We start from the raw sequence: 25,251 nt of genomic DNA, 5'->3' as shown, positions 1-25,251 counted from the left end.
ACGGTGGTTCTGCCCCTATGGTTCCATCGGAAGTTATGGCTGTATGGCCTGTTTTCTGGGTTCCTGCTGCTGTGCAGCAGTGCTTTTATTTTTTTATTTTCTGGAAAATACTTAACCATACGATGTGTTTTAATTAGTTGGTTAAAATAAAATAATTGAAGTGGGATCACTGGTCCCCCGTCACCTCTGTCTTCACACGTCCCTCATGCCCTTTTGAAAACCAACGAAAAAGTAAAGGTTTTCCTGTTTTCTTTTTCCTTAATTTCTTAACTTATATTATAATTAACCCTAGTTGATTAATTAATATGAAATTTTGTTTAATTAACATAGAATCATGAAGTAATACACTAATATAGTTATTGATTACTGATTATTGATTATAGATATGAATCCAATAAATGATTATTGATGAATGAAACTGTTTTTTAGGGTAAAATTGAATTCTTGATTCTTGATTAATTGAATTGAATTTTGGTATATTGAATCATTTATGTGATTATTGGTATGGATTAATTGAATTGTTGGTTTAATTAGTTAGTAGTCATATGGTATATTTTACTCTAGGATTAAGAGTTTAAAATCGAGAGAAATTAGTGATTTTGCAAAGGAGTTGGTGAAGATCGGGAGGTGTGCAAGCTATATGATAGCGTATAAGCTTCTTACATTGGTTTTAGTGTTACTGGTTGCAACCGCTTCGGTGGAGAGAACTTTTTCTGCTATAATATTATGAAAGACCATTGCATACAAAATAGGAGATCAATGGTTAAGTAATAGCATGATTGTTTACATTGAAGGACACGTATTTGCTTTTATTGATAACGAATCTATTATGCGCATAAAATTTACTTATATACAAATCATTGCAACACAAAGGTAATGGCATCCGCATAAAGTTTACTTACGTAAACGTGGTTGAAATTTAGCTGGACACACTCTCTGTCTGCGTGAACAATTCCATGCATTGTATGCCATTATCATACATTGAGCTCACCTAATTCTCGACTATATAATTGCTGCACTTGAAACTGAGGAGGTGCTGCTCCTATTTATAGGTGAAATGATCCGAAATCTCTTCTTCCTCATTGGATGAAATGGGTGGCAAAAACTCCAGATTGGATAGGTTTATAATCAAGAAGGTTCTACTCTGCCATGAAAACGTGCATAGTATTAGCTCCACCTCAAACAATTAAAATCCTCTCATGCTAATATAAATACTTGCTTAATCGTAAAATTGCCAACACTAAATTTAACTTACCAATTCATCTAATCTATATATATACTCATTTGAAAAATACGGGTTCTCATAGTGACACATGTTATAAATTAGCAAAACAAAGGTTCAAAATTCTCCCCATTCAATAAAAAAAAAAACAATTCAATATATCATTAAATGAATGAATAATTATTTAATTAGAGCTTGTGACTTGAAACAAGATTGAATGGGTTTTAAGAACTTATTCAACAACTTTGTAGCGAGAATTTAGTTACTGAAAAATGCTACATTTTAGAAGCCAAGTGTTCAATCTCATTTGATAACTACTTTTCATTTTCAGTTTTTTGTTTTTGTTTGAGTGTTTAATCTCGTTTGCTAATTACTAACAGTTTTCGAATCTAAATTTTAAAAACTAAAAAAATAGCATTCAATTTTCATTTTTCTACTGAAAAACTGGTTTCAATTAAAAAAATGGCCACTTAGAGACCATTAAAAAAATAATAAAAAAAACCCTTGGAAAATTGGATTTTCTCTACCTCCATAAAGCAACGAAGAATCGTTTTTAAGTTTTCCTGTACACCAAATTTTCTGATTTTATTCTTGGGTGCGAGCAATAAACAATCTCTCTGCTTTGGAAGAACTATATATGCTTAGTTGTGGACTCAATCACATTCCCCCCGCTACCTGATCTTTCCGAAAACAGACTTAATTCTTTGATGCCTAGGTGGGTTTTCAGTCTTAGAAATCTAGTTTCTCTTTACTTTATCTCAGAGAGTGTGATCTCTAGCAAGCGGTTCTTTATCACAGTGGTGAAGAGATGTTGAGCTCTTATATAACGACATAAGTTCGAACCTCGTCGATGACTATTTTAATATTTAATTTAACAAAATCTATCGTTTTCCAAAAAAAAAAGAAAAAAAAAAAAGAATGTGATCTCCAAGGTTCAATTTCTAGCCATCCACATAATATCACTCCTCTCAATTGGTGACTCTTGATTTGTGATTGAACAATTTCAATGGAAACGGATCAACAATCTTTGTGAGTTTCTCTCTGTGTAGTTGAAATCGAATAGAATCATTGTCGTTACAGTACAATAATCTCTCATTAAACAGGGAACGTAGAAAATATTAGAAAATCAAGCCACCTTGATCATTCTGCTAATCAATATCAGATCCCATTCCAGTTTCTTTGGGAAATTTAACAGGCCTAGAGGAATTACGGATGTTTTCCAATCATTTTAAAGGACATTTACCAAAAGTACTAGCATTGGCAAAATACCCTTGGATATGGGTAACCACGGTTGTTCATCCATTTACACTTGAGACTTGACGATTACGGTTATGGGTATTGTTTTAACCAGTGGAGTCTTAATTAAACTAATCATTCCTTCAACATGCATTTTCTCAAAATAACAATAAATTAATTATTTTGGTGTTCAGATGAGTGATTAATTATCATATGTTCATGACTTGGATTATAGTAAATAAACACGAGCTAAATCCATTTATATATATATATGCTCCTCTGTGTTCTTGCTAGCTATATAGTTGTTGCTAAATGTGAATCCAATTAGTTTGTATTTTTACTAAATAATTGGTTTATAATTACTGATGTAATATATACATATATAGTGTATAAATATAGTGCAATACTTACATCTTTTGGTTTTTGTGTGGTGATGTGCAGTAGTTGGTAAATGAGACTCAAAGCGAAAACCAAAATAATGAACCAGTTAATCTTGATCAAAATTTGGACCAAAGTGAATCTAGCTTGGATGATGATTCTGGTGGGAAGAAAAAAAAACCTCAATTGTCGGTTAGCATTTAAAGGAAAAATGGTTTCGTGAGGAGGCAGTGGCGGAGCCACTTGAGAACCAGGAGAGGCACGGGCCTACATGAAATCCTTCTGCTTGTGTGCTTGGAACTTATAAAGATGTTCAATGCTTATTATATAATTATCTCAATGTTAATTTTTTTTTTCGTGACTCCATTACTCTCTTTGATTAAAAATTTTCAGTCCAATACAAAAAAATCAGATGAACCTTCAATGTTGGTACTTCATCTTTATGTTCACATGTCAGAGCATGTCCTGTATTGAAGACAAAGAACAGGAGTCCAGTGTATACCTGGTGATAAGTCTGTTAAACATGCTGCATATAGTTTTGATGAAGATAAATGTACCTATAAATGTTTAATTGTTAGAAAAAGAAAAGTGTGACAGAATTTCTTCTCATCTTTAACTTGTTTAAAAAGCAGATGTGTGGTTACAGTTAAATGAGTATGTTTAACCGTTTATAAATGGTTATAGTTACGGTTAACCGTTTATAAATAGTTATGAATACAAATATACCTGTTTATGCAATTACTCAATGAATAAATAGTTATGTAAGTAAAAATTTAAACAATTATAGATAAATAATCGCGGTTATCTATCCGTCACTCATATCTATGCCTATGCCAACGTATGGGCATTATCGATTTTTACCACATCATTTATGCGTCCCTATTTTCACTCGCCTTTGCTGTCAAGTGAGGTTTTCGTTCAGAAAAAAAAAAAAAAAAAATTGCCCCGCACGTGTTCGAAAACCATATCACCACTCCAGAGCAAAGCGCCATAGCCCGCCTTCTGGTCCTGTCCTCCTCCTTGTTCTTCACGAGTCAGTTCGCCCATTAATTATCATGCCTCGTGAGTCAGAACGGGTTGACTCGCCCCGAGTGTTGATGTTCAGCGTTAGGATGGCTCAGGCTTCAAAGCATGCATGGTTTGGAACTTGGATTCAGAAGAAAAGAGGAGCAAGTTTCTTCAACTTCAATCAGAGGCTGAGCTCATTTGTTGGTAAAAGAATCAATATTTAAGAAAAATATATAATAGGGGTGTGATATTCACACACCCCATTTTCTTTTCACAGATCCTTCTAATTTTCGGCTGTCGGATCGAATGAATTGAAGAAAATCAACTGATAAAAATTAACAAAAGGTGTGTAAGAAGTAAAATGAGATGTGTGGATAGTACACCCCTATTTAATATATGTGGCTATATTGCATGAGTTGTTTATAACTTTTGTCAACAAAGTTGGTCCCCAATACGAATAGGCCTCATTTGATATAGATGATTAAATTGAAATGAATAAACTATCATTACTTACAAAGAAAACTTATTCATTCAAATCCTCTCAAAATGGTAGGATTATTAGACGGGAGAAGTTTCCTTCAACATGAAAAATCATTCTCCTCTGTACTCAATATTTCTAGAATGTTATTAATTCCAATACAATCTTAGAGACCAAACGAGGCATGTCTTCAATGCTCATTGGTCATACTTCACACAACTTAACTTGATGAGATCTGTTTTACTTTCTGATCATTTGAGTGAATACTTCCTTGTGAACTTGGAAATCTCTCAAGTCTACGTGTTGTGTACCTCAGCTGTACAGTTCAACCCTTTTTATCATCTTTGAGCAAGAAAAGCCAAAGCTTTAATTAATTATTCTGTTTGAATTTTCATGCATTCATCATATGGAATATATAAAGAGTTTTGGGCGAAATTTTCCACAAAAAATTGATATTGTCAACTTTTTTGCATTGTCCAACATTCAACGAGAGTCGGAAGGACTCATTCATCGGCATGGAGTAAAAAAAAAGCGTACGTTCTCTTGCCGTTTGAGTGTGGTTTAGACCAAATGCAGTCATGTATTAGCTCATATGGGAACAGGTCAACTGGCCTTCATTAGACTCAATATATGTTAAATTTTAATGAGTATTTCAAATTAAAAATAAGGCTTATTTTTAACAGTCCTTCGGGACTCGATTTTAATTCACTTTGCCTCATGTAACTTAAAAGTTACCATTTTATTTTCTAAAACTCAAAATTCGTTCAACTTTGACCGTTGAACTCTCTCTTCTCCATAAAACTCATAGGTCGGCTCATGAAACAAATGTGGAACCCAACCCCTAATAAGATTTTTTTTAACGTATTTAAAGAGTTTTTGGCCAAATTTTCCACAAAAAATTTGATATTGTCAACTTTTTTGCATTGTCCAACATTCAAAGAGAGTCGGACGGACTCATTCATGGGCATGGAGTAAAAAAAAGCGTACGTTCTCCTGCCGTTGAGTGTGGTTTAGACCAAATGCAGTCATGCATTACCTCATATGGGAACAGATCAACTGGCCTTCATTAGACTCAATATATGTTGAATTTTAATTACAAATAAGGCTTATATTTAGCTACGTCATTCGGGACTCGATTTTAATTCATTTTACCTCATGTAACTCAAAGGTCAACAGTTTAGTTTTATTAATTAATGTGTATTTTATTCAATGTCTCCTTATTAAATATTTGAATTTATTAATTTACACATTAATTTTTTTTTTATACCAAAATGTATATATCGAACTGTATTATATTGAATTAATATACCAAAATGTATGTACCAAAATAATATTATATTGAATTAGTATACCGAAATGTTTGTACCGAAGTGTGTAATGAAATGCATGCACGAAATGTATTATAGTTTAATCCATCTTATCATCTATCAAATTTTTATCAAAGATTTCAAGAGCTGGCCGTATAGTTTAATCCATCTTTTCCTGTCATTGATAACGAAAAAGAGAGGTTCGCTAGTATATCTACTCTGGATGGTTCATTGCTCGTACACATCACCTGCTTCATAGACTAAAACTTCATGGAGAGAAGCATGAGGGTTGTTTTACTACTAATCAGGTTTCTAGCAGCTATTGCGACCATTACTTTCAGTTTTGGTTTATGCAATGGAGATCCCGCTTGGCCTCCACTCTGCAAAGACAGCGAAAGACAAGCACTTCTGATGTTCAAGCATGATCTCAAGGACCCTGCTAATCGGCTTTCATCGTGGGTTGCAGAAGAAGATTCAGACTGTTGCAGTTGGACAGGAGTTGTCTGTGGTAACATAACCGGCCACATCCACGAGCTGCACCTTAATACTGACTCTTATTTGGATCTCGACTCTTGGTTCGGCAGGTAAGATAAATCCTTCTTTGCTTAGTTTAAAGCATCTCAAATACTTGGACTTGAGTAACAATGATTTCAGTACAACACAAATTCCTAGTTTCATTGGTTCTATGAGAAGTTTAACACACCTTAATCTCAGATACTCAGGGTTTGATGGAATAATTCCCCATAAACTGGGAAATCTCTCCAGTCTACGTTATCTGTCTCTCAATGGTATCAATCTGAAGGTAGAGAACCTTCAGTGGATTTCTGGTCTTTCTCTGTTGAAACACTTAGACTTGAGTTCTGTAGATCTTAGCAAAGCATCTGACTGGTTGCAAGTTACAAACATGCTCCCTTCTTTGGTAGAGTTAAATATGTCCGATTGTGAACTTCCTCTCATCCCCCCTCCACCCACCACAAATTTTACTTCCCTGGTCGTCCTTGATCTTTCTGGAAACAGTTTTAATTCTTTGATGCCAAGCTGGGTTTTCAGTCTTAAAAATCTAGTCTCTCTTCATCTCGTTGCTTGTGATTTCCAAGGTCCATTTCCAGGCATTTCACAAAATATCACATCTTTGAGGGAAATTGATTTGTCAGACAATTCTATTAGTCTTGACCCAATTCCGAAATGGCTGTTTAACCAAAAAGACCTTGCATTGACTCTAGAAGGGAATCAACTTACAGGACAACTTCCAAGTAATATTCAGAATATGACTGGTCTTAAAGTTCTTAATCTCGGATGGAACTACTTCAATTCAACCATTCAGTTTCCACCATACCTGAATGGTTGTATAGCTTGAACAATCTCGAGTCCTTAGTTCTTTCTCACAATGCCTTACGTGGTGAAATATCGAGTTCCATTCGAAACTTGACATCCATTGTCGATCTTCACTTAGATGATAATCATTTGGAAGGGAAAATCCCAAAATTTTTGGGACATCTTTGTAAGTTGAAAGTTCTTGACCTGTCAGAGAACAATTTCATGGTTCAAAGAGCATCTGAAATCTTTGAAAGTTTGTATGGGTGTGGTCCAGATAGAATAAAGTCATTGTTGTTGAGGGGTACTAATATATCAGGTCCCATTCCAATGTCTCTAGCAAATCTGTCAGGCTTAGTAGAATTGGACATTTCTGGAAATCAGTTTAATGAAACTTTCACAGAAGTTATTGGTCAACTCAAAATGCTAACGGATTTGGATATATCTTATAATTCGTTAAAAGGTGTAGTGTCAGAAGCCTTTTTTAGCAACCTTACAAAATTGAAGCATTTCATTGCAAACGGAAACTCATTTACTCTCAAAACTAGTCGAGATTGGCTTCCTCCTTTTCAACTTGAAAGTTTGCAATTGGATTCATGCCTCCTGGGACCTGAATGGCCAATGTGGCTTCAGACACAAACGCAATTAACAGATCTCAGCTTATCTGGTACAGGAATTTCAAGTATTATTCCAACTTGGTTTTGGAACTTATCTTCCCACTTACGTTATTTGAATCTCTCTCAAAATCAATTGTTCGGGGAGATTCAAAATATAGTTGCTGGTCCTTTTTCAGTGGTTGACCTTAGTTCTAATCAGTTCACTGGTGCATTGCCTTATGTTCCCACCTCATTATATTGGCTAGATCTTTCCAGTTCATCATTTTCTGGATCTGTTTTCCACTTCTTCTGTGATGGGACAGATGAACCGAAGCAACTCTCTCTTCTTCATCTGGGGGACAATCATCTCGCTGGAAAAGTACCCGATTGTTGGATGAATTGGCGCAACTTGGTATTCCTAAATTTAGAAAGTAACCACCTAACAGGGAAAGTCCCAATGTCCATGGGATACTTGCACAAGCTGGAATCGCTGCACTTGCGCAATAATCTCCTGTACGGAGAATTGCCACATTCACTACAGAACTGTACCTGGTTGTCAGTTGTTGACCTTGGTGGAAATGGGTTTGTCGGAAGCATACCAATATGGATAGGGAAAAGCCTTTCAGGGTTGAAAGTTCTTAACCTTCGATCGAATGAGTTTGAAGGAGACATTCCTTATGAAGTTTGTTATTTGAAAAAACTCCAGATATTGGACCTTGCATGTAACAAACTCTCAGGAACGATACCCAGATGTTTCTACAATTTGAGCGCCATGGCTAATTTGTCAGAATCATCTTTGTCAGATAATTATGAGATTGTTTTTGGGGCTTATTTAACGACTGATTTTGGGACTCATACACTTCTAGAGGATGCAATCTTGGTAACGAAAGGGATAGGAGTGGAATACAGCAAGAATCTGAGATTCGTAAAAAGCATGGATCTTTCATGCAACTTTATGTATGGAAAGATCCCTGAAGAACTTACCCACTTGCTCGCATTGCAGTCACTCAATTTATCGAATAATACTTTCACCGGAAGAATTCCTTCAATGATTGGTAATATGGCACAGTTAGAATCTCTTGATTTTTCCATGAACCAACTCCATGGTGAAATTCCTCCAAGCATGACGAATATGACATTTCTGAGTCACTTGAACTTGTCATACAACAATTTGATAGGACGAATTCCGGAAAGCACTCAGCTGCAGAGCCTTGACCAGTCTAGCTTCATCGGCAATGAACTCTGCGGACCTCCGCTCAACAACAATTGCAGCGTGAATGGAGTGATACCGCCACCAACAGTTGAGCAAGACGGAGGAGGAGGATACCATATACTCGAAGACGAGTGGTTCTACGTGAGCATTGGGCTTGGATTCTTCACAGGGTTTTGGATTGTGCTTGGTTCTTTGCTGGTAAACATGCCATGGAGCATTCTTCTTTCAGGATTACTCAATAGGATAGTGCTTAAACTGTATCATGTAATTGTTGAATATGTTTAGCTTTATTTTATGTTTGTTGGCATTTTCCTTCTTGTGACAAATATGCCAGTATGGTTGTATTGTATGATTTTGTCAAGTTTCATCTTTTGTTTGATTGTATTTTTCTTTACTTTGTTTTAAAAATATTTTACTTAGTTTTAAAAATATTTTCTTATGAAATTAAAAGACATGTTTTATTCAGTAAAAACATATGAATGACATGGAAAATGTGTGAAAACGCTTTTTTTTTGCATTACACGGCGTATAGAATTTTTTTTCCCTTTTTACATTTACTCAACGCATAAAAGAAAAAACAAGAAAAAAAATTGTACGATGAGCACTATAATTTAAAAAAAAATGTCTTTACGCGTAAATAAACTGAAAAAGAAAAAAGAACTGTACATGGCTAGTAGATAATAAATAGAGAGGAAAGAAATGAATGCCTGAGCCATAAGGCAATGATCAAACATTGAAGACAAATCAACTAGAGATATAGACGACATACTGAAAAACTATCATTCCATCAATTGGATTCAATAAATGAGCATGTTCGCCAATTTCCATTTTTTTGGAAAAAATAAAGCTAATAAATAATTACAAACAAGTTTTTAGTTTATAAATTAAAAAACCTGAAACTAAAAACCGAAAACAAAATTGTTGTTAAACAATCCCTCTCAAGTGTAGGATTACCAAAATTTAGTTGGTGTTTTTATACGGATCCACAGCCTGCAGAATCCCGAATTCTTGAAGGCAATGAAAGTGATAAAGCATTACAAGTTGATGAAAATCCATCATACGTCTATAACTTTATATGGATATGGTACTATGCACTTTTTTTTTAATTTATGTTGTTGTTAATATTATTTTTATTTAATAAATGATAGCGCTAGTATAGATTAAATTTTAAATATTAAGAAAAAAATATACGTGAAGATTGAACCCGTACAAAAATGTATAAGCATTATATATCATTTTCCGCCTCCATCTGCAAAAATGCTATTATGTTGTTTGTACGGAAATTGAGGGATTTGAGGAAAAAAAAAGTTTTCAATAATGATCAATGAACTAGATATATATACCAAAGTTTGTACATAAGAACTATATTCAACTTTGACATGGAATTCATGTTTAAATTTGGAATATAGGAAGTCACGCGGAACTCATGTATATGAATTTGGAATGTAGCAAGTCACACACAGAAACTGTAACTTCTTTCCCCGCCCTGATATGTCGTTCTTTTTTTTCACAAGGAAAAAACTTTACATTACTAAACAGGAGGAGAAACATCTTTCTCTCCTTCCGTTATCAATGTTGTGAACAAACTTCTTACCATTACAGGAAAAAAACACTGATACATTACTACAACATTGACAGAGTACATGAAGTTTTGTTCACAGGAAAAGAAAACATTCTATGAAATATGAAATATCATCAAAAGCGAAAAAAGAAAAAAAAACATCAAAGCAAAGATTTCCTTCTTAGTGATTATTATTTTTAAATCTAACTGTTCTAACTTTTAGTATCTTAAATATATAAACAAATCGACCACCCTCCTAATCACGAGTCTCTCATTTGAAACAAGTTAGAGAGGATTCGGTTTATTTGCTAAAGGTTGAAGCCAAAAAACGATGACATCTAGACAAGGCGTTGAGAAAAGCTACGGAAGAGGATGAATAAGAGTAAGAAGAGGATGGCTACGATTAAACATTAACATAACTAGAGCACGAGTGTGACCGAGCAAAGCTCACGGTGCATTGTTGGAAAATATCTAAAATGTTAGTTTCTTTATTGAAAATTGCGGACTATGTGGTTCAACGTCTTGGATAATCGCTCAAAAATGAAATCTAAAGTAGAATTGTATAAACATAAACAAACACGCCCATATCCTTTATATCTTCCATTTGACAAACACATTTAGTTTGCCCCAATATCTCACACAAATCAAGATGTTTAAATGGAGTGCAAACATTTTTTTTTTGTTAAGAGAAAGTGTTACTTTAACCTTATATACAAGAAATAGAAAACAATAAGCACTGCAATCTTTTCCTTCACACTGTTCATACGTTCCGTGATCACGAGACCACAACATTTTCGTTTTGTTTGTTTACAAGACTAGAGCGAACAGTTTACTTGTGAGGTTTTAAAAACCTGGTGGTCCTTTACCACAATGGTAGAAATATGTTGTGCATTTGTATGACAGCGTGAGTTGGAACCCATTAGTGTCAAATCTAATTTCTAATTTAATGACAATATCGCTCAACTAAAAAAAAAAAAAGGAAAAAATTGAAATTAAAAAGGAAAAGTTAAGATCCTGGATTAAAAAAAAGACGAACATACATTGAACAAACTAAACACCCACACTTATTGTTCTTGACGATCCAAATTAAGCTTCAACCGATTCATCCGACGAGTACATATAATGCGTATATGATTCCAGGTATGTATCCCAATATTGTCAGCAACAAACATATCCAGAACTCCACCTGCATTCACCCACAATAATTAACACCAACATACAATTAATCGAAATCAAAATATAACCTTACAAAATATAAAAATAAACGAGGAATTGGTTAAAATGATCGGAAATCAAATTTCAATTGCTCAACTGTTAAAATTGATATCGACGACACACTGATAAACGATTCATTTCGGCAACTGAGATTTGAAAAATGATCGTTCCCGGACGAATTCTCAAAAATGAAACGGGATTTGGGGAAAATAGGGTGAAAGAAGCACTCACTGCGCAGCCATAACGAAGGAAGACTCCCACAGGTGGGAGGATGATTGCCAATATCACTTCCAGAAACGTTTCTGAACCCATTTTTCTGACGATTGAAAAATGAAAACCACAACTTGTGCTAAATATGGGTGACGATTTTGTGCTTTACATTTACTTCGCTCAAAGTGTGGATTTATATAAGAGAAGCAAATAGGCAAAGTCACAGTTACTAATAGGTGTCACAGCCTAGAAATCTTGTCGCCACGTGGGATGTAAAGAGATCGACACGTGTCAAGATCAAGCTTTGCTGTTGGTTTTCCATGCACTTTTGATCCACGGGAAGTATTATAAACTTTGTGCAACATGTTGGGCGGAGGAGGGACACTTCTGCGTTCACCCTCCGTATTTGGGATATATTATATAGGTCAAATTTTTTTTTGTGATCTTTATGATGATATTCTACTTTTAAATAGATTTTATGGTGAAAATGTTATTAATTGTAATTCTGTGGTGAAATTTGTTATCAATCATAGTTCAAATTGGATTTTTCCTCATTCTTTTGTTATTTTCGTTTTTATTGATTCCATCAATCAATCATAAAGCGCCATATGGATATAAATTTTTTTATTTTTAAAAATTTTAGAGTTACAATAAAAGAATAAATAAACAATAAAATTGCAAGGTTCATATTATCAGACATTTTCAATTTCAAGAGAGCCAACCGTCCAAATTCAAGATTTAAAAAATCACAAAGTACCTTACTGTGTTTAGGTTAAAATATAAGTTATTATGCAAACATTGAATTGAGTTTCATTTTAAGAAGAACATTGGCGGACGGGATGGCTAGGGTTATGTGAGAGAGAGAGGGGAAGGTGGTGAGTGGCCGCTGTGGCTGTGGCTGACAAGGGTAGGGATTGGGGAGGGATTTCTTTTTTTTTTTTTTTTTTCCTTTTTGTTTTGTTGACTATAAAAAAGTGGAATTACCAAATAAAAAAGTGGAATTACCAAAAAGAAAAGAAAAAAAGAATGGAATGACCCTTTTACCCCTGCAAGTGGATGAGATCTTGACATAAATTTCAATTTGGACTACGATTGATAACGAACTTTATTACAGAGATCGATTTAAAAGTAGTGTCTCACCACAAGGATCAAGAAAAAAAATTTAGCCTTATATATATATATATATTATACAATGCTAAATTAAGAAAAATTGTAAAAAATGTGAAATAGGGTAAAAGTACTGATTTGATTCAGCTGCTGCAGCAGAACTTATTTCTTTTGGAACATATAACCTTTCAAACAAATTTTCCGTTCCAATTTTTGGTAGCAAAAAAAAAATATATACATTTAATTATTTTTATGAAAGCCCAAATAATAATCAAGGCTGATAAACGTCGGGAAGTTGAAGCCCCACGCTTGCAGCTGATTTTCCAAGCACTCTCTTCATCTCATCTGTTCTATCCACAGCAATGTTGTAAGAGAACAAGTCCTGCACAACAAATACACAAAATTAGAGGCTTTAGCGGAGATAAAACGACAACGTTACGATGCAGCTATAGGGCTTCTTCGATAACAAGTTACTGGAGCAGAAACTAGTGCTTGCTAGGAGGCACAGCGGTGAAAGAAGCTGTGTACTCAGCCTGGACGAGAATACTAATTTACTCCATATTTGTGCATTAAAAGGGCAGTCAAGCGCAATGGTAATAGAAGACTCTAACTGCAGATATTGAACTAGTAAACAAGTCTAATGGCACATCTAGAACTTGATGCAACTAAAAGGAAACCATTTCAGTATCTGTTTATCCTACGACACAAGACATGTATTCAATCCAGCAATCACGAAAGCGGCCCAATATAATGAAACATCACAAGAACTTTGCAAAAAGTAAAAAAAAACAAAGGAAAGAACTTTGATTAGGGCAATGAAGGTCTGCAGTACCTTGTGATGGTGCACACTATTGAGAAGTAAAGTGTAGTTCTCGGCAAGCTTCTTACGCTGAATGGAAGATGGGTCTGACAGTTTGCAGTTGTTCCTAAATTCTTCAGTTGCGTACTTTATAAAATGCCTCTTATTCTCTTCTTTCGCAACGTGTTTCTTCATGGCCTTGAGAAGGTGACGGTACACCTTAGCAACTTGCAAAGCCTTGCCGCTCATTTTCAACCTTTGTCTCAAGCTTATACTATCTTTTCTATATCTCCACCCTGCACCAGGAACCAGATGTTTTCTTTTCACAAAAAGGGTTGAACGTTTAGTTGATATCGGAAGCAAGTCTTTCAAACTCCATGAAAAACACTAGAAACTTCTTATATAAGGAAAAGACACCAAGACAGTAAAAATTTGAACAAGGCTAATGAAAAGAAAGTAAAATTCAACAACAATAATATTGCTTGAAGATCTTCATAAGGAAAGGAAGAAAAAACCCACAAAAGTAGCATAGCCATGAAGGTGTAATTTCATGATATTTTCATAACATAAACTGCTTGTAATTTCATTCATTTCTGTGCCATGAAGTCGTTATATATCACAAGGTTTGGAGGGGGTAACGACAAAAGGGCAAGAGGTATACAGACACTACTAACCGAATGGCTGCACAATTACAAATCAGAAATGCAAAATTCTACCGCTTGTAACTGAGATATAGCAGCAAAACAAAGTGTCACCACTGCCAAATTGCTACCTGGGTCCATGAAAATGGCTACACCTAATCCCCCATAGGAGAAGAACCTCCTCGAGTCTGGATTCCACGGTGGCGGTCTCCCAATTCAATCACGCAATGCCATGTGCGAAAGAAAACACATGATAATGCATGATTGACTTGAAATACAACCACTGTGCCAATCGTACCATCATATGCGGGTAAGTTTCTCTCCATCCCACGACTCTACGACTAATGTAGGCTAATGGGTAAGCCAAATTAAGCAAAAGGAACAAAATAAAGTTGCTACTGCTATCTATTATAAAAACAAAATTTGATTGTATTAGTTTTTTTTTTTTTCCACAAATTAGAGTACTTGGCATTAAAATGAATTTGATTAATAATCACAATATAAATTTATATAATGTAAAATGTGCTATGTTATTTGATGTATGTAGCACCACTCTTAATTATTTCAATGATGTTGTGCTTATGCGCCATCTGTTGTAACAATAGCAAGTTTTTTATTTGTGACACATAAATAACTTTAACAATCTGTGAAGATAATAACTTATACAAAACAAATTTATTATCACTTTAACATTTCAAGCAAACAACGTACAATCATTTGTAAAAGTTTTTACATAACACTTAATTATTGAACTATGACGACACGTAGCAATTTCGATTATAGAAAGTATAGGTGTCAAAATTTGAGTCTTATATTGATTAAAATAAAATAAAATTGGTTTGGGCTTAAATGTTAAAATAATGTTCATGTGTTTTAGTCATTGGGTTAATCTAGTTGATGTGTTTTCAAATTGACCAATTTGATCCTTGTATTTATCTCCATTGGCCAATTAAGGATTTTCCATTCAATTTTTGTAAAAAAAAAAATAATTGTTATAATTTATTTGATTTAAATGAAATAAAACTAGAAATTAAAATAAATATTATTCTCCTCCCAACTCTCCGACACTCCCCCCCCCAAAAAAAAAAAAAAATCACCCCCCTCTTTTCTATGTCACAACTTTAATCATTTTTTAGACTAAAAGTTTTATTTCTTATATGTATTATATTTCATTGATTTGCATTTTTCTGTAAAAAGAAATGATAATTATTTCTCATATGATTTTTCTTATGAAATTTTTATAAAATATTGAATGAAATGTCCTTAATTAGTTAACAGAAACAAACCCGAAAACTAAATTAGCCAAATTGAATACACGGAGATTAAATTAGCCATATGACTATAACACAGGGATCATTTTGATATTTAAGCCATGGATTTTTATAGGAGTGTGCTATTCACACACCCTTGATAATTTCTGTCCGTTGATCTTCTTCAATTTATCCGATCCAACGGTCGAAAATTAAAAGAGTGTGTGAGAAGTAAAATAAGATATGTGATATCACATCCTTTTTTATATTAAGGGGTGTAGATGTAATTCAGCGTAACTACCAAACCCGGATTCGTTTTGTGTGTTTCGAGTTGGAGAGAGTACAACGTTTGCTTACTTTGAACTCGACGCTCCCAGAAATTGAGACCATCATCATGTCGCGGGAGAGACCCAAAAGAGGCGCATTGCCTCCCGCCCAAGAGGTACGCTACCCGAAATCGTCCTTTCAACTTTCTCGGTTTCTTGTGAAAACGAAGAAAAAAGTTTGGATCTTTGCTCAAGTTTTGCTCTAGTCTTTGCTTCCACGATTCGAAAACGTTTCAATTAAATAAATCCATGTGGCGGGTTTTGTTTTCTGTACTGAAAATTAATGCAATTTCTCAGATTTGAGATTCTGATTCGTAATTTCTCTACTTTTGAAAGAATTGTGATAGATGTGATCAGCACTGTTTTGTGCTGTTTGATTTGGACTGTGATGTGCTCAGCGTTAATCGTATTTGCAGATTCTAGTCCATAAAGCTGCTTTTGGCTTTTGGCTTTTGTTGTATAAACGTTTAATTTCTTCTACAAAACGTTTTTGCTTTAGATTTCCTACATTCAAAGTAACAATTGCAGCCTGAATTTGGTTGTTGAGATTATGATGACACGATAATTCTTGTTTCGATGTTCAGTGTTTTGTTTCTTTGATGTTCGATGCTTAGTTTCAATGCAGAACAGATATCAGTTGCATTCTATCAGCAACGGTTTTAGGAAGGAAGGGTTCCAATTGCCTTTTTGTTTATCTACTTTAAATGCAGAATATTCAGAAATTAGAGAAAGTTGTAGAGGAAGGTAATTTCTATGGAGCTCAACAAATGTACAAATCAATTAGTGCAAGGTACGAGTGATATGCTCTTTATAATTTCTACTTACATAGTTTCTATTATTTAGTTTCGGGACTCAAGAGTATGATCAATCAGGGAATCTTGGGAATTGTAGTGACAGAAATTCTCCAATGTGGGATCAATCTTAAGGGATGTGAGTGCCCGGTTGATCGGCTGGGTTCACATCTAGCTAGGCTTTTTCCGCATTGGAGAAAGCCTCATTTTATGTAACTGTCAGCATGGCTGTTGAGGAACCCAGTAACCCACTTTCTTCCTTTGTTTTTTTTAAAGGCATGCACCTTGATCAATATGGCTGCTTTATTGCAGATATGTAGCTGCTCAGAGGTTTTCCGAGGCTGTGGATATCCTTCAGTCCGGCGCATGCAACCAACTGAATCATGGGCAGGTCATTACTTTCATGGTTCTGCTTCATCAATACTTATCTTACCTTTAGTTGAGATACAAACATGCAGAAAATATAACATGACATTTCATAATCAAATCTGTATTACTGATTCTGTATTACGGAAACAATTTCAGGTTACTTGTGGTGCTGAGTTAGCTGCTTTGTTTGTGGAAACACTTGTCAAGGAAGATTCCCTTATGACGATGAAACCTTAGGTGAGTTGTTATCTTAGGTATAGAATTCATTTCTCGATTGATTCACTGTTGGCTTGTTCTTATCTTCTGTAGTAATTTTAAATGCTTTGGAACTTTATCTTGGTTGGTTCTAGTCACATGGTTCTTCTAGCAGGTTCTGTTCGTATCAGAATATCAGTGTTATGATAAATAGAATTTTTGGAAATGAATCATGATTCACATGTTTTCCTGGCCATTTTTGGCGTTTCGGTCTTTCTTGTATTATGATTCTTCTATTTCGTCGTGATTATGACAATTTTTTGTCAGTTCGTGTCAGGAAAATTTATAAAGCATTTCCTCGGATACCTGTGCCGCAACAGTTAGGGGATTTAGATGACATGCAACAACTGTCTGAAACACTTGGGGCAGCAAAAACATGTGTTGAGGGCTGCTCATCATTCCTAAAGGCTGCTCTTAAGTGAGTTTTTGTGCAATATTTTACTTTTCCCAATTTTGAAAGACATTTTATGGTTATGTTTTTGGTTTTTTTTTTTTATGCAGGAGTGAAGATATTTGATTCCTTTCTATCATGACTATTCAATGCTATATGATATTCTTGTGCTTTTTTTTTCTTTTGTTTAATCCATGCTATTTAACTCTAACTAAGCGTTTGGTTGGTGGGAAAAGGGGCTTGAGAAATCGTTTACTTTCCCATGTTGGATAAGTGCAAGGAAGTGAAGATTTTGTCATAAATGCTAAGGGAAAGAAGATAATGCTGTTACTTATAGCCTTTTAACGGAAGCTATTCCTCCATCCCGGAGCCCCGCTTTTTCCAACATTTATTAGCATTTTTATAGATATTCAGGACAAAATTGGTCTCATTAAATATTGAAAAACCAATTATACCCACAACCGCACTTCATATTCAACTTTTTCCCCCAACTTATCCCTATTAAGGAAAATATCAATTTTGATTCTTTACATCCTAGTTAAATTCGTGATTGTACAAAATATGTGTGTACCTGATGAGCACACGCAATATGTATTAAATATGCGCCTTACTTATATCAGATCCCAGAGTGTCATCGAGCACTGAAAATGCGTTGCTGTTTCTCTCTTTTCAGGTGGTCTAAGGAGTTTGGTGCACCCAGGAGTGGAGCTCCAGAAATACATGTTATGCTAGCGAACTACATATATTTTGAATCTCCTGAGGTGGTAAGTAGCACCTTGATATATATGTGTTTGTATATATACATTTATATATCTATATCTATATCTATACATATTCAATCTTTGTATTTAGCTCGCAAGTGCATACATCTCATGCATAGTCTCCATATCTAGAATTTGGGAGTTCCAATTTTTGTCCACCTTTCACAAATAACTGCTTTTTAATTGCTAGTAGGGTCAAATGGAATATTGGACCAACTTGATTTTGGCCAACAGATCACTATTTATACACATTTATTTACTGTCGTTTTCTACTTGAAAATGTTGGAATCATTTTTTTTCTCATAGGTTCTTTATACTGTTCAAGCTATTCTTGTATTCACTTGTTCTAATGTACTTGAATTTGAAACGTGTAACCAAAAGGTCCAGTTTATACCTTGAGTACTTTTGACTCTTGCTATTAGCGTAGAGTGAACACCAGTATCTCGTTTGATTGCTTTACAGGACATGGTTAGAGTGTCACATCATTTTGTTAGAGGAAACAACCCCAAAGAGTTTGCTTCGACTTTAGTAAATTTTATGGGCAAGGTGAGGCTTTTTCCCCCACTTAACACTTGAAATCAATTTTCAAAAATTCGGAAAAATGTATGCTTTGACGTGAATGGAATTATAGTTACCTTTTTTATGTGAAGTTTTTATGTGGTTCACACTTCTTGACCATGCAGTGTTATCCAGGGGAAGATGATGTGGCCATTGCCCGAGCTATTTTAATGTAAGCCACATCTCCACTATGTGCTTGTATAGGCAATTCAAATGTTTTGTTCCCATTGGTATCATTGATGATAGTTGAACACCCAATCTGGATTATCGGACCTGAATCCTGGATTAGCTTCAATTTCTGAAGTCCACGATGAGTGCAATAACTCCATAACCTGAGTGAATTTTTCGTAAAAATGAGAACAATAACTTGATTACAATGTAAAGTGAAATTCCCTTTCTAAATTATAATCTTTTTTTGGGAACTATGAGAACAATTGAACATACACATTCAACTACCGTCTCGCCATGTTTATATACATTTCCTTTTGCTTTTGTTCTGAGATTGAGCAGTAGGCTAATCCAGCTAATTCTGTTTTCGGTTTTCCTATAGAGCTGATTTTGTGTCTTTCTATTGTAGGTATTTGTCAGTTGGTAATCTGAGAGATGCCAATATTCTCATGGATGAGATAAAGAAGCAAGTGGAGTCTAAGCAGCTTGACTTTCCCAAATCCGATTTGATCCAGTTCATCAATTTTCTTTTGCAAACGTATGTTGCGTTCAATTCTCCCTTTTTATTCATGAACCGTAACAATCTTATACCCCATCTCTAGAGAAGGATCCATAAAAATCTTATCTGTCTAAATGGATTTTGGAGCATGGTAAAAGAAAATGAAATGTACTGTTGCTTGGCTTCCGTTTTGCTCATTTTAGAGGCAATCGATATTGAATCAAGCCATTAAAAAGTAAAATCCTAAAGTGTAATTTTCGGTGACTTGGGCAATCAAAATATCGATAATCATACTGGAAATATGCAATTTATTTATGCCCCTCATCTTCATGCATCAAAATATCGATAGCCAAAGTCTCGAGAGATCATTAAGATTTAATTAGATTATGAAATAAGAAGGAACTTCAATTATTGATCTGTATGCTATGACTATGAGGTTTACAAATTGCTGAATTATTCTGAATGTTATTCTCAACGCAGGTTGTTGAGAGATGCTCTTCCGCTTTTTAATATGTTGAGAGCGAAATACAAATCAAGCTTAGACAGAGAACCGTCATTTCATGAGGTATGCGATTTTTTATGCGTGACAACCTTTTACAAATTTGTGTTAAATGGCTCTCACTAAGGTGTACTTTTGTGCAAAGGTATATGCTAACTATGAATTTATGGTTTAGTTGCTGGATGAAATTGCGGAGAAGTTTTATGGAGTACGACGCAGAAATCCACTGCAAGGGATGGGGATGTTCGGCGAGATTTTCAAGGTAATTATGCATTCCCCACAATATTGTAGCTTGTAACGGAGTTGAACTCTTATGAACAGTTATCCACAAAATAATAACGATACAACTCTGACGGAGACTCTGTTCCATGGAAAAAACTGAGTGAGTCTTGAAATAACTGAGCAGCATTCTTATTGGAACATACATCCTTGTTATGCAGATGATGGGAGGTGAATAGTGGCGCGATGGAGCATCAAGTTCTTGCTTCCTCGGCGGATCCATCAATGCTACCGTTCTTGTGCTGGTTGATGGGAGTGTATTTGTATTTTTGATACTCTAGGAACAATTTTTGGGAGTGTATTTATATTTATATTGTTTTTCACCTAGGTAGATACAGATCTTGTGTTTGTACCATCAACAGGATAATTTTTATTTTTTAATTTGAATATTCCAAATTGTATGACTTCTAATCTTTCATGGCCATAATTTCTTCCGGATTCTGAAATTTGAGTACTGAAATCCGTTAATTTAAGATACACATCTCTGAAATAAGTTCGGAAGTCGACTGACATAACAAGCCAGGTATCTTGGAGCTCCATGATGAGGTCTAATTGAGCATCCCAAGGACCAAACTTGTCGCCGTCGGCAACGCCTCCACCACCTGACCGTACTCTCCGAAGCTCTCCGGAGTCGCTGTGATGGCCTTGAGCTCCACCGGCTTTGACTTGCTGTAGATTTCCATCTTTTTTTATTCTTTGCTCTAACTATGTCTGTTTATATATCGTGCGGTCAGTTTTCATTTTTGATTGTACAATCTACAAATAGAGTGTGATTCGAAGATATCCGGATTCTCACAAAAAGAATCCGGGATGGATCCTCATTCCTAAATAAAAATCCAAATGTAGAAATTTTCTGTTCCCTACTCGTCCTTTTCCGACGGATGAGGATCGAAACGCTGCCGTTCTCTTGAATCTAAGTAAACGCAGGGTTTCGAGCTTCCCCAAACTCCAAACACCGAGCATTTTCTTCTTCTTCTTCAACCGACTGCAACTTACACTCGCAACCCATGGCAGCTCCAACTCAAGCCCTAACTCAGCGTCAACTCCTCAAAACCCTAACCAACCTCTTGACCTCAACAAAAATCCTAAACCCAGAACCTCTAAAACCCTACATTCCTCACCTGACCCAACCCCTCCTCCTCTCCATCATCTCCTCCAAAGCCCTAGCCTCTCAACCCACGGCCCTCCTCTTCTTCTTCCGGTGGGTCCAGGATCACACGCCCTCCCTAACCCAATCCCCACAGACCCTCCTCGCCCTCCTCCCCTCCCTCTTCACCCACCACAAGTTCTCCGACGCCAAAGCACTCCTCGTCCAATTCATCGCCGCCGATCGCAAGAACGATCTCCACCGCCTCATCCTTCGAACGGACCCCACCGTGCGGAAGCCCTCGAAGGCCCTTCTGGACACTTCCATTGGGGCATATGTGGAATCCGGGAAACCCCACCTTGCAGCCCAAGTGTTTGATAAAATGAAGCGGCTTCGGCTTCAGCCCAATTTGCTCACCTGCAATACTCTGATTAATGGTCTGGTGAGGTACCGGTCATCGCATTCGATTTCATTGTCTAGAGGTGTGTTTAAGCATGCTGTTGAGTTAGGGGTTAAAGTGAATACGAATACTTTTAACATTTTGATATGTGGGTATTGCTTGGAGCATAAGTTTAGGGATGCTGTAGAGTTGTTGAGTAGGATGAGTGAATTCAGATGCGTGCCCGATAATGTGAGCTATAATACGATATTGAACTGGCTGTGTAAAAAGGGGCAGTTGAGTGAAGCCCGGGACTTGTTGTTGGACATGAAGAATCGAGGGTTGTTTCCGAATAGGAACACATATAACATTTTGGTTTGTGGGTATTGTAAGATAGGGTGGTTGAAGGAGGCAATGCAGGTGATCGAGTTGATGACACAGAACAGTTTGTTGCCGGATATTTGGACGTACAATGTCTTGATTAAGGGGTTGTGTAGGGAGGGTAGGATTGAGGAGGCTCTGAGGCTTCGGGTTGAGATGGAAAATTTGAAGTTGATGCCTGATGTTGTCACGTATAACACATTGATTGATGGGTATTTTGAGTGGAGCAGTGATTCAGAGGCCTTTAAGTTGGTTGAGGAGATGCGTGAAAAGGGAGTGAAAGCAAATGCAGTTACTTACAATATAATAGTAAAGTGGTTCTGTAAAGAAGGGAAGCTGGATGAAGCCAGTGATACTATAAGGAAGATGGAGGAAGATGGGTTTGCTCCTGATTGTGTCACTTATAATACTTTGATTAACGAGTATTGCAAGGCAGGGAAAATGGCAGAAGCATTTAAAATGATGAATGAGATGGGTACGAAAGGTTTGAAGATGGACATCTTTACTCTCAATACTCTTCTTTACACTCTCTGCAGTGAGAAGAAGCTGGACAAGGCATTTGAGTTGCTTCGTACTGCAACTAAGCGGGGTTATATTCTTGATGAGGTAAGCTATGGAACCTTGATCACGGGATGCTTTAAGAACGAAAAGGCCAACAAGGGTTTCAAGCTTTGGGATGAGATGAAGGAGAAGCAGGTTGTTCCCAGCATTGTCACCTATAACACTATAATTGGAGGCCTCTTCCAGTCTGGAAAAACTGATCAAGCATTCGACAAGTTGAATGAGCTTCTAGAGAGGGGTCTAGTCCCTGATGGAACTACATACAACACGATAATTCATGGTTACTGCCGTGAGGGGAATGTTGAGAAAGCATTTCAGTTCCACAACAAAATGGTTGAGGAATCATTCAAGCCAGATGTCTATACATGTAATATTCTTCTTTGTGGGCTATGTAGAGAGGGTATGTTAGAAAAAGCTCTTAAGCTTTTTAACACATGGATTTCGAAAGGGAAAGACATTGATGCAGTTACTTACAACACATTGATATCAAGCCTTTGCAAAGAAGGAAGGTTTGATGATGTTTTTGCTCTTTTTTCGGAAATGGAAGAAAAGAAATTAGCGCCAGACCAGTATACACACACTGCCATTCTTGGTGCACTTACGGATACTGGTAGGATTAAGGAAGCAGAAGAATTTATTTTGAAAATGATTGATATGGGAAAGTTACCTGATTGGCCCCCAGAATTGGAGAAGGTTAAAAATGGAGTGGCCGAATCTTCAGTTGAATATGATTCAAGCACAGGAGCCTATTCAGAAAAAATCATTGAGTGTTGCTTTCAAGGTAAATATAAGGATGCAATGCACATTTTGGAAGAATCAATGCAGAAAGGCACGACGTTAAGTAAAGATGTTTACATTAATTTGATGAATGGGCTGATTAAGAGGCGAAAAAGTATATCAAAGGCTGTTAAGCTGTAGTGACACCTTTGGCTATTTTTGACAATGTCAGAGTGCCCGAGCCTTGCCTACACGTTCTATTTGAATAGGGCAACAACTGGACCAGGTACAACCTTTTGTTTTCTTATCTTTTCATGTTTCTCTAATCTTCTCATAGAATCCAGTTTCAAGTTTAATTCTCATACAATCTTACTTAGTACAAAAGAGTTAGCTAGAAGAACATAGAAATATTGACAGTATGATCCAGTTTGTAGATGCTTAGAAGAATGAAATTTCTTAGTAACTATGCAAAATGTCACTTTCCGTCTATTGTGAAAACACAAAAGAACATCACTTTTCGTCTCGGAACTGAGTGCTGTTCAACGTTTTGCAGTAATGATGAAGCCAAGGGACATCGGCAACAGTATTATTTGCTAATCTTTTTATTCTTTTTGGACATGCAGCTGGAGCAAATTCAAATTAGTAGAGGAAGATTTGTTTTACAATCTGCTGATGGTTTTATTGATGAGTGCTGATCTAAGATAAAATTAAGTTTGACATTTGTTGAAATTCACAGGTTCCTTTAACAAAAGAAAACAGTTCACGTGAAATGAACAAAGTTTCTTTGTCCATGCCATTAAATTTGAGGTTTGGTGGTGTTCAAGTAAAGGCAGGGCATGGAAATCTTATCCTCCATTCTGAGACCGAAATTGAGAATTGGCAGCTAAAAATGGGACTAGCTTTCTTGAAAGGCGTTTCTTATGGCTGATGTGAGGAGAAACGGGTTCATGAGGTTAGCAATAATCTGCAAGATGTAAAGAATCAAGTTCATTTTTCTTTCAATTTGTTCTATATCTGAGAATGCTAGAGGGAAGAATGAAGGTGGTAAGGTTCCATATTAGCGTACAGTGTAGTACAAAGGAAAGTTTCCCTTGGAACAGATGATAACGTTTAAGAAGTGCTGTGTGTCATATTGCATCTTTCTTAGCCCTTTCAGACAGGAGTTTTTTTCCATCATTCTTGACAATGGCGATATTCATAAGGTTCGCTGAACAAGGGAAACTGCAGTCCTGGGGGTTACAGCATGTGTCATACTATCAGCGATTCAGCATCAAAGAGTAATTCTCCTCGACAGCCAGACTTCCAACCCCATTCCTCTTCAGAAAGAAGGAAAAGCCATGGTCAATGAGGGGATGAAAGATACATTATCCATCGCATACGTGTGTTAGAAATGGATTAGACTACTGGTTTCATCAGTTCAGATGCATTGCGTTAGGACTGAGCGCTCCACAAAAGTGTCATCTCACTTTCGCGAGGATCCCTGCAATTTCTGGTACAATTTGGGCTTTTAAAGTTGTCAATGATGAAAGGAAGAGAGCTGTAAGCTGAATGATTGTATTTATATGCCATTGCTCTCTGTATTATAGATGAACTGTCTTTTATTTCTTCCTGAAAATATCCCGCCGTGTAAATTAAGTGTTTGGATGATGAGAAAAGAAAGAAATTCAATAAAGATTATCAAGGATGCTGGTATTA

At 36.0% G+C, this 25,251-nt stretch overlaps 5 protein-coding genes across 6 annotated transcripts; 3 read left to right on the top strand and 2 right to left on the bottom strand.

Annotated features, from left to right (window-relative positions):
- Nucleotides 1–5,832: 5,832 nt before the first annotated feature.
- On the top strand, nt 5,833–9,037 carry LOC103966650 (receptor-like protein EIX1). Its single transcript, XM_048590372.1, is given in 3 exon segments — nt 5,833–6,211; nt 6,213–6,953; nt 6,956–9,037. Coding segments are annotated over 3 exon segments (3,135 nt in total). The 5' UTR covers nt 5,833–5,899.
- Nucleotides 9,038–11,313: 2,276 nt separating this feature from the next.
- Nucleotides 11,314–11,900, bottom strand: LOC103966651 (low temperature-induced protein lt101.2). The gene is made up of 2 exons (XM_009379846.3): nt 11,760–11,900; nt 11,314–11,499 (listed from the first exon to the last, which is right to left on the bottom strand). The coding sequence occupies exons 1-2, from the start codon at nt 11,838–11,840 to the stop codon at nt 11,416–11,418; spliced, it is 165 nt and encodes a 54-aa protein (XP_009378121.1). The 5' UTR covers nt 11,841–11,900; the 3' UTR covers nt 11,314–11,415.
- Nucleotides 11,901–13,116: 1,216 nt separating this feature from the next.
- Nucleotides 13,117–13,893, bottom strand: LOC103966652. The gene is made up of 2 exons (XM_009379847.3): nt 13,678–13,893; nt 13,117–13,227 (listed from the first exon to the last, which is right to left on the bottom strand). The coding sequence occupies exons 1-2, from the start codon at nt 13,891–13,893 to the stop codon at nt 13,117–13,119; spliced, it is 327 nt and encodes a 108-aa protein (XP_009378122.2).
- Nucleotides 13,894–15,822: 1,929 nt separating this feature from the next.
- LOC103966653 (protein GET4) lies at nt 15,823–20,835 on the top strand. Its single transcript, XM_009379848.3, is given in 13 exon segments — nt 15,823–15,977; nt 16,572–16,651; nt 16,965–17,043; nt 17,178–17,226; nt 17,229–17,258; nt 17,544–17,694; nt 18,341–18,431; nt 18,891–18,974; nt 19,112–19,158; nt 19,564–19,692; nt 20,134–20,218; nt 20,328–20,414; nt 20,593–20,835. Coding segments are annotated over 13 exon segments (978 nt in total). The 5' UTR covers nt 15,823–15,929; the 3' UTR covers nt 20,611–20,835.
- Nucleotides 20,836–21,374: 539 nt separating this feature from the next.
- On the top strand, nt 21,375–25,251 carry LOC103966655 (pentatricopeptide repeat-containing protein At2g16880-like). Of its 2 annotated transcripts, none has more exons than XM_009379851.3 (2): nt 21,375–23,842; nt 24,293–25,251. In XM_009379851.3, the coding sequence occupies exon 1, from the start codon at nt 21,439–21,441 to the stop codon at nt 23,755–23,757; it is 2,319 nt and encodes a 772-aa protein (XP_009378126.2). In that variant the 5' UTR covers nt 21,375–21,438; the 3' UTR covers nt 23,758–23,842; nt 24,293–25,251. The 2 variants fall into 2 exon arrangements, with proteins under 2 accessions (XP_009378126.2, XP_009378124.2); XM_009379849.3 differs by having other exon boundaries at nt 24,110–25,251.

This window comes from the organism of the source record quoted next, unplaced genomic scaffold (assembly GCF_019419815.1).
Source record: "Pyrus x bretschneideri cultivar Hongxiangsu unplaced genomic scaffold, Pyrus_bretschneideri_v1 Contig32, whole genome shotgun sequence".
NCBI lineage: Eukaryota > Viridiplantae > Streptophyta > Magnoliopsida > Rosales > Rosaceae > Pyrus > Pyrus x bretschneideri.
Note: the sequence above shows the minus strand (reverse complement) of the source record. Positions and strands in the feature narration are given on the sequence as shown.

What these genes read in the sequence shown, in the direction of transcription:
- LOC103966652 (XM_009379847.3), bottom strand. Translation starts at nt 13,893, where the DNA reads ATGAGCGGCAAGGCTTTGCAAGTTGCTAAGGTGTACCGTCACCTTCTC. An exon ending in ATAGTGTGCACCATCACAAG is followed by an intron (nt 13,228 to 13,677) that starts GTACTGCAGACC and finishes TTTGTTGTGCAG; the next exon opens with GACTTGTTCTCTTACAACAT.
- LOC103966655 (XM_009379851.3), top strand. Translation starts at nt 21,439, where the DNA reads ATGGCAGCTCCAACTCAAGCCCTAACTCAGCGTCAACTCCTCAAAACC.
- LOC103966651 (XM_009379846.3), bottom strand. Translation starts at nt 11,840, where the DNA reads ATGGGTTCAGAAACGTTTCTGGAAGTGATATTGGCAATCATCCTCCCA. An exon ending in TCCTTCGTTATGGCTGCGCA is followed by an intron (nt 11,500 to 11,759) that starts GTGAGTGCTTCT and finishes GGGTGAATGCAG; the next exon opens with GTGGAGTTCTGGATATGTTT.